This window comes from Plodia interpunctella, chromosome 27 (assembly GCF_027563975.2).
Source record: "Plodia interpunctella isolate USDA-ARS_2022_Savannah chromosome 27, ilPloInte3.2, whole genome shotgun sequence".
Classification (NCBI taxonomy): domain Eukaryota; kingdom Metazoa; phylum Arthropoda; class Insecta; order Lepidoptera; family Pyralidae; genus Plodia; species Plodia interpunctella.
The window spans coordinates 8756-17500 of NC_071320.1; the positions used below are offsets into that span (position 1 = coordinate 8756).

General features: G+C 52.8%; 2 protein-coding genes across 2 annotated transcripts in view; both read left to right on the top strand.

Moving 5' to 3' along the window:
* The first annotated feature begins 224 nt into the window (after window positions 1-224).
* Window positions 225-3494, top strand: LOC128681444 (uncharacterized). The gene has a single exon (XM_053765328.2). The coding sequence runs from the start codon at window positions 819-821 to the stop codon at window positions 3492-3494; it is 2676 nt and encodes an 891-aa protein (XP_053621303.1). The 5' UTR covers window positions 225-818.
* A 10-nt stretch (window positions 3495-3504) lies between these two features.
* LOC128681443 (uncharacterized) overlaps window positions 3505-8745 on the top strand; it is a 6191-nt gene continuing 950 nt past the window's right edge. Inside the window, exon 1 of the mRNA XM_053765327.2 lies at window positions 3505-8745. This exon is cut by the window's right edge and continues 950 nt beyond it. Coding sequence (XP_053621302.1) covers window positions 3505-8745 — 5241 coding nt within the window.

Below are 8745 nucleotides of genomic sequence, written 5' to 3' on the forward strand. Positions count from 1 at the left end.
CAGCCCATCATCAGGTGTGTAAAGTTGCCCTGAGGGATCTCTCCTTTCCCAGGTCACAGGACACCCGAGATTGGACTCGTTCAACTCGGGAGAACGTGATCTTCCCACAGGAACCGGCTAGCCGTATTCCATTTTCCTTCCCCCTCACCCCCGCACCCCCCCCGCAAAAATTTTTTCGTCTGACGCCGGATCTATCCGTTTCAGACGAAAATAACTTTTTCTCCCCCCCCCCCCCCTCGCCCCTCCCCCCCCTCAGGCACTTTTCCCCTCTGGCTATAACTCGGGAACCGCTGAAGATAGGAAGCCGAGAGAGGGCTCAAACGAAAGGGCAACTGAAGATCTACAACTTGGCCCCACCAGAGTCCAGGATTTTGGATCGGGAACACCGGGAGCCGGGAACACTTCGGGAATTAGCCCCATAAGGACATCCCCGCAGGTCTTCTTCATAAACCGCAAAGCCTTGCGGTTCCCAACAAAGACCTGCCCCCTCCCCCCCGTGGTCGCTTCCTCACCCCCCTAGGGCTATCTCCGACACCCTTGGAGCTACAGAGTAGTGAGACGGCTCATTAGAATCGTCTCTGAAATTCCAAGAGATTGGCCCCGACGGAATTGAGGAAGCGGACACCTGAACACCGGAGGAGTGAAGAAAGCTCCGGAAAACCAACAAAGCAGCACGACCACCAGCGCGCATCCACCATCTTCGCGGCAAGCTGCGGCAAGTACCATTGGCGGTAGATTAAGTTTTAGATATTAAGTTTATTAGATTTTAAATAGTTTAAGATAGATTAAATTTGTAAAAAAAAAAAAAAAAAACCGAGATGTCGTCGTCCCCATCCCCAGCGGCTGACTGTCAAGTCCGCGCCGAGAACAGCGGCGCCTCCAGCGAAGTGACAGGGGCACCGGCGGTCCCCATCTCGCCGATCACACGCCAGCCACTGGTTACGGGACAGCACACGACAGAAAAGGACAAGAGAGCTGTGCCAGGGCCCAGCAAACTACCCAAAACCTCCGCTCCCAAAAAGGCCAAAAAGGTGACCAAGAGCCCACCAAAAGGCGCCATGGAAGTGGGAAGAAGCTGGGCACTGGCACAGTCAGCCAAAAAGAAAACAAAGACTGGAGGGTTGCGAAGAGCAGTGGTCATAAAAGGCGCGCAAGCTGCAGCCAGAAGAGGCCAAATAGACGATGCCAGGAATCTGGCGGACGTCTCGGTACTAGAGGCCTCGCAGATAGACCTCACACAACCCCCTGACACACCAAACACTACTAACATGACGCCCTCTTCTGCCGAAACAGGAGAGGAAAAACCTAACACCACAACCATGACACCCTCTTCTGTCGAAACAGGAGAGGAAAAACACCTGACACACACGCCAACAGGGGAAGTACCACCCACGACTCCGAAGTCACCGGAAACCCCAGAGCCGCCAATGCCCACTCATGCCCCCCCAAAACATGATCACTACTCGATAGTGATCTCCACCACCTCCGCACAGCAAGAGGAATCGCCAGAGTCCGAAGCCAGCGACTCGCAAGAGAAGCTGAGCAATCCAGTGGCGTGGGAGGAGGAGAGGCCAGAGGCAGGCTGGGCATGGCATGGTGAAGAGTTTGCCGAAAGAAGGCAGAGCATACTCCCCCCCCTCGGACCACACAGGGGAGTATCTAAAGACATGGCAACAGACGCAGCCAGAGATTACTACCAGAAGGGGAAGGACGCGGTAGAAAGCTCAAAAACCCTGAAAAGGGAATTAAGAGCGACCGCTGTGGAGTGCATGGGCAATCTCTTTGAGATTGTCCTCGCCCTGGCCGAATCCAGAAGCAGGCACCGCCTGAACCTGGAGTTGGAACGGACGAGGGCAACAAAATACATGGTGAGTGTAGAGAGAGCCCATCAAAAAGCCCTCCAGGACCAACAGGCAAAGTTTGACGCAAGGCTCAAAGAGATGCTGGAGTCTCTAAAAGGAACTCAAAGCTCTGTCGAGAACGTACAGAGCTGGCTAAATTTCGAGATGGACGGAGTGGTCACCAAATCGGTGAAGACCGTCCACCTCGAGATGGGCCAAAAGTCCACACCAGCGCCAAACAAAAAGCCAAAACGCGCCAGACTAACAAGGCGCCACCCCCTGAGGAGTAATCGGGCAGCGAAGCCTAAGCTGTCGGAGAAGCTACAGGACCTAACAAACACGGTAGGATCTCTAGTTCACGAGGTGCACTATCTAAAGACCGACACCACCACCATCAGGGAGCGAAGTGAGGTAACTCCCCAATCTCCCACACAGCAAGAGACCGATGAGTCCTCCTTCAAAGGCATAAAGGAGGAGGTAAAGGAGCTGAGGCTGGAGATGGAGCGTATGCTCCGAGAAATCCGAAGCCTCAGACCAGTCTCGAAAGAGGAGATCGGGGATGAAATCCGAGAGGTCACCGCCCCCCTGATGACCAAGGCAAAGAGAATCCTCGATGGTGTAGAAGAGGTAAAAGATGTAGCTCTCTCCAACTCGGCAAACAATACCGGCCCAGGACTCGGAGCTGAACTGGCAATCGCCGACACCGCTGCCCAAATTGAGGGAATGCTAAACCCGATAAGGGCGGAGGTGTCGGAGATAGCCACAAACAGCCGAAAAACTATGGAGTGGTACAACTCCTCAGTTAAAAACGCTGCAATCCCAACGGCTCCTCCAATGCCCAAACAGCAAGCAAGAGACTATGCCGCCGTGGCTAAAACACCAAAGCCACAAAAGAACCCCAACCACACACTGATAATCTCTAGCACGGACCCAACCAATACGGGAGAGAAAGTGCTGGAGATAATCACACAGACGCTGGACTTTAAAAATACCGGCGTCATAGTGGACAGGGTAAGGAAGGCGAGGAACAGCAAGATCCTGCTGAGCTGTGAGGATAAAGAGGACGCCAGGAAATTGCAGTCCCAAATTAAAAAAAACGCATCCCTGAAAGTTCAGGAGGCAAAGCCACAAAACCCCCTAATCAAGGTGAATAACATCATGGCGTACCTGAAGGATGAGGAGATGGTCGAGCACATTAAGGCCCAAAACAGGAAACTGTTTGAAAAACTTCCTGGCGACCAACAACACATCCGATTAAGGTACCGAAAGCGAGCAAGGAACCCGCTACAGTGCCACGCAGTATTCGAGGTTGCACCCTTACTCCACAAGCGCATGCTTGAGGAGGGAAAGATCCATATTGCAATACACAGGAGAGATGTAGAGGATCAATCCCCCCTCGTGCAGTGCGCCAAATGCCTAGGGTTCGGACATCCTAAAGCACTCTGCCGGGAGTCGGCGCAGTATTGCAATTACTGCGGCGGCGCCCACTCCTGGCAGGAGTGCAGAACCAGGCAGGAGGAAAGGCCTCCAAAGTGCAAAAACTGCAAGGACGCCAAGGCACACGACATCTTCCCCCACATGGCATTCAGCGAAGAGTGCCCAGAGCGCTTAGTGTGGGACAGATTAGCGCGTTCTAAGATAGCGTATTGCTAAGGGCAGCCAGATGAACGGACCTGGTACCTCTGGAGAAGGAGCAGGGACAAAACTGGGGATTGTGCAAATCAATCTCCAGCACTCCAAGATCGCCACAGCCGAGCTACTAAAAGTAGCAGAAGAGAAAGGTATTGCTATTGCACTGGTGCAGGAACCATATACTGGATCCAGCGGCAGAGTAAAGCAGTACCCCGGCACTAGAGTAATCCAGTGCTCCTCAAACATCAGCAGCCGGAACCCAGTTAAAGCAGCGATAATAGTTTTCGGTGACCAGTTCAGGATCATACACGATCCTCAGCTGGTGACCGAAACGGAATCTGCAGTGGTGCTGGAAGCAGGCAGCTTCAGGCTTGGAGTAGTCTCTGTATACTTTGACGGAGCGGCCGACATAGGTCCCTACATTGAGCGAACCAAGGCGACATGCAAATCGCTTAACACGCCAAACACCTTGTTAGCGGGAGACGTGAATGCCTGGAGCCACTGGTGGGGCAGCGAATCCGAGAACGAGAGAGGGACGGAATACAACGCCTTCATCAACGAAATGGATTACCACATCCTCAACACCGGAAACACACCGACCTTCGAAGTCTGGCGGAGAAACGTTCTATGCACCAGCATAGTTGACGTGACTGCGTGTAGTTCTTCACTGTTGGGAAAGATCAGGAACTGGAAAGTCGACAGGACGCTCATTACATCAGACCACAACGCCATCACGTACACACTAGAGTTAGGAGTGCGGTTGCAACACGCAGCAGCCCCCACCACTAGAGTGTACAACACCAAAAAGGCAAACTGGTTAGCGTTCGACGAAACACTCCTGTCTTTGCTTGCGGAAAGGGACATAACACCTGCCAGAGTAGGAGAGATAGTGACCGGAGAGGAAATGGAGATCCTTACAGAAGCCTACATAACAGCTATTCGGGAAGCGTGCGAAAGCGCGATCCCTAAGATAGGCAGAAGGCGCCAAGGTACCCCCCTTCCCTGGTGGACGGAAGAAATAGAACACCTAAAAAGGGACCTCGTTCGTAAAAAGAAAAGGATTAAAAACGCTGCCCCGCACCGGAAGGAACACGTACTGCAAGAGTATAATGAGGCCAAGGCGTTATACGCCAAGCAATCAGCAGAGGCCCAAACTCGAAGCTGGAAGGAGTTCTGCACAAAGCAGGAGAGAGAGAGTATGTGGGACGGAATCTACCGTGTCCTCAGGAAAACATCAGGAAGGAAAGAAGAACCACTTCTAAGGGGACCGGATGGAAAGACGTTGGACCCCAAGCAATCTGCCGATCTACTGGCGAACACCTTCTACCCTGAGGACGCGGTGGTAACCGATACCCCGTATCACACTCAACTCCGAAAAATTGTGCAAGAAACACCTCAAAAGCGTTTGGGAGAATTGAAAGAGGACGACCCACCGTTCACCGAGGCCGAATTGGAGGCTGTGCTGCAAGAGCAAAACCCCAAAAAGGCACCGGGACCGGACGGGTTCACCTCGGACATTTGTGCCAGAGCGATTCGCTGCTCAAGGGAAGTATTCATGGCAATTGCCAACAAATGCCTAGCCATTTCTTACTTTCCGAGACAGTGGAAGATCGCCCATGTAGTCATTCTCAACAAACCGGGCAAAGAAGATTACACCAGCCCCAAATCCTATCGCCCCATCGGACTGTTGTCCGTCCTGGGAAAAACGTTAGAGAAACTTTTTGTGAGAAGACTACAATGGCACCTACTCCCAACCCTCAGCCCAAGGCAGTACGGTTTCTTGCCGCAGCGCGGAACCGAGGACGCCCTGTATGACCTGCTGAAGCACGTCAACGCGGAAAAGGAAGCGGGAAGATCCGTGTTGATAGTGTCGCTGGACATAGAGGGGGCCTTCGACAACGCGTGGTGGCCGGCTCTGATGAACCAACTAAGGATCAGACGTTGCCCCAGAAATCTGTACCTGATGGTGGACTCATACCTCAAAGACAGAAAGATAATCGTTAATTATGCAGGCGAAACCAGCGAGCGGGAAACAACCAAGGGATGTGTGCAGGGCTCCATTGGAGGCCCTACTTTCTGGAACATCATATTGGATCCCCTCCTGCAAAGATTATCGTCCGAGGAAGTCTACTGTCAGGCCTTCGCAGATGATGGGGTCCTGGTATTCTCCGGAGAGTCCATAGATGGAATGGAGGATCGCGTCAACAGAATATTGGAGCGGACGGTAGAATGGGGTAGAGAGAACAAGTTAAACTTCGCAGCACACAAGACGCAAGTCATGTTGCTAACAAAAAAACTGAAGTACACTCCTCCCCAAATCACCATGTCCGGAACAACCCTATCTCTGGTAGACGAGATCAAACTCCTAGGACTGACCATAGACAGGTGGCTCAACTTCAACTCGCACGTGCGAAACATCTGCACCAAAGCGGCCAGCATATATAAACAGCTGATATGCGCAGCAAGAGTCACCTGGGGACTTAATGGAGAAATTATCAGGACACTATACGTCGCAGTAATAGAACCTATTGCGACCTATGGGGCCTGCGCATGGGCAAAAGCGTCTGAAAACCTAACCAACAGGAAAGCGCTAGATACACTCCAGAGGGGTTTCGCGCAAAGGATCTGCAAGGCGTACAGAACAACGTCTCTGCCTGCAGCGCTAATCCTTGCAGGAATCCTACCGCTGGACCTGAGAATCCAGGAAGTGGCATCCCTTTACGAGGCGAAGAAGGGGCTCTCCGTCGACTTCCTACCACCAGATCGTAAACTCGAGGAGATTGTAAAAGCCAAAGATTTACCACACCCGGCCACTAAACTCCAACTAGAGTACACTCTGCTCGAGGACATGACAGATGCCACCCAAACTGCACTCCAGATTACTGGCCCACAGGTTTACACCGATGGAAGTAAAATGGAAGGCAGGGTGGGAGCGGCACTTACATGGTGGGAAGATGGCAAGGAGACACACAGCCAAGTCTTCAGCCTGGACTCCACGTGCACCGTATTCCAGTCTGAGATCTATGCACTCCACAGGGCAGTGTCCGGAGCGTTGGAAAGCGAAGATGCAGCAATCAACATCCTGAGCGACTCAAGATCGTCGCTGGATCTGTTGTGCAGCACTCGGCTAACCCATCCTCTGGCAAAGGCCATAAAGGAGAGCATTGCTGAGATGCGGTCGCGAGGGAGGGAGGTCCGTTTGTTCTGGCTCAGAGCTCACGTGGGAACGGCGGGAAACGAAAGGGCGGATGAGCTTGCCAAAGAAGGAGCCTCGAAAGAGACCTCTTCACCCGATTACGCAGAAGTTCCGCTGTCATACGTCAGAAGGAAGATAAGGGAGGAATCTATAGCCAGATGGCAGGATAGATTCGATACTGCCTCCCAAGGTGCGGTCACAAGAACGTTCTTCCCCAATGTAAGCAAAGCTTACAGTTTCGTGCGAGGAACGAATCTAAATCACCTGCACGTACAAATCCTGACGGGACATGGCGGCTTCGGAGAATACCTGCACCGGTTCATGTTGAGAGACAGTCCCGGATGTGAGTGTGACCCGAATGTCAGCGAATCGGTATGGCACATATTACTCGACTGCCCCAGGTTTCAGACTGCCCGTTACAACCTGGAGTGTATCTGCGACACAAAGTTGAGGCGGGAAGTGTTGGGAGATCTGCTGCAAAATAAGTCAACAAGGAGTCACTTCCTCAACTACATCGAGGAAGTAGCGGCCATTGCGACAAAACGCAATAAGACTGCAGAGGCGCAACCATCCACCAACACTAACATCAACACCGACACCAACTCCACTAACACCGACACTAACACCACACGCACCGACACCATCAACACACAGGTGCAGCAGTACTCATCAGACAACCAAGATCAGTTGTCCACACTCTTAAAAGCCGGAGAAGCGGGGAAGCCCAGGCTGCGGGTCCGAGGAGTTGCCATGTTCATGAACAACAACTCGGAACGAGTGGGAGTGGCCTTCTGCAACGACAGGGCGAAGACTAACATCTATATCTCACCGGGACTCGGACTCCTGTTGAACGGAAGCACAAGCAAAACGACCATGCGCCGTAAAGTTTACGACGCCTTACCTACGGTCTCCGTGGGGGATCAGCGGTGTCGAATGGTGCGGAGGAAGAACAAAACCATCGCACTTTTCGCCACTGATGACATCTCTACGGCTTTTCAGAAGGTCTGCAGCGTGCTAACGTCGATAGGGGGCTGTGTTCTGGGGGATACTCCCATTCCTAGAGTGCTAAGCGTGGATGCCATGGCAGTGTCTCACCACACGGGCGAAACAAGAGATCATCTGGGCGCCCTTGAAGCCTCAAAACATCATGAGGTAGTGGTATATGAGAACAGAGGTCAAGACCTCGGGTTTCTCTTGAGACGTGACCAGGGTGGAAGCGAAGCCACTACGAGCCGCGGGGGATCCCTGAACCAAGTTCGGGATATCAGCGGATCGGAGAGGCTGCAACAAGCGCTCGAAGAGGAGAGTCGCCAGTCGAAGCAGAAAGGCACCGACCAGGACAAAGATAGGAAGAAGTCCACGGTTGCCACACTCCTAAACCGAATGGCCCAAGCTATCGTAAGCCCGGTAAAAGAGAAGATGAGAAAACTCAGAGGAACGGTTCAACTGGAAACGGCAGTGGAAAAATTCACAGCCCCATCCATATCCCGCCAAGAGGTTACGCAGATCACCCAGCGAACCAGAGCGGATATGGGGCTTGTGACCCCCCCTCGGCTGAAGCCAGCGAACGATCAGCTGGCACACATGGAGAACGCTCTTCGAGAGTTCTTAGCGATAACGGCTGCCACAAGGAAAGTCAACGCGGACATCTGCAGTGCGATACTGCAGACTTACAAACGTGGCAACGTCAAGTCGCTCGAAGTGAAACTGGAAGAAGCGGAGGCCGCAATTTACGACCTAGACACACAACGTGTTATACACGGTAGCGTGTGCGGGGAGTATATGGCGGCATACTGCGCAACGGAAGGCTTCATAGAACTCGAAAAGAGCCAGCCGGGAGAGAGGGACCTCATCCGGCCAATATGTCCCCCCAGTGACCCGAAGGTTGTGATTGCCAAGTGCACCAGAGTGATGCTAGAAGACAGAATTCTTGAGATGGCTAACACCATCTTCGGGAACCTGACAGATAGCACCCGACTGGAATGCTTGGCGACCACAGCTTTCACATGGGTGAACGGGGTGCCCGGATGCGGTAAAACCACATGGGTAGTCGCTCACGTCAACATCGAGAGCGAC

What these genes read in the sequence shown, in the direction of transcription:
- LOC128681444 (XM_053765328.2), top strand. Translation starts at nt 819, where the DNA reads ATGTCGTCGTCCCCATCCCCAGCGGCTGACTGTCAAGTCCGCGCCGAG.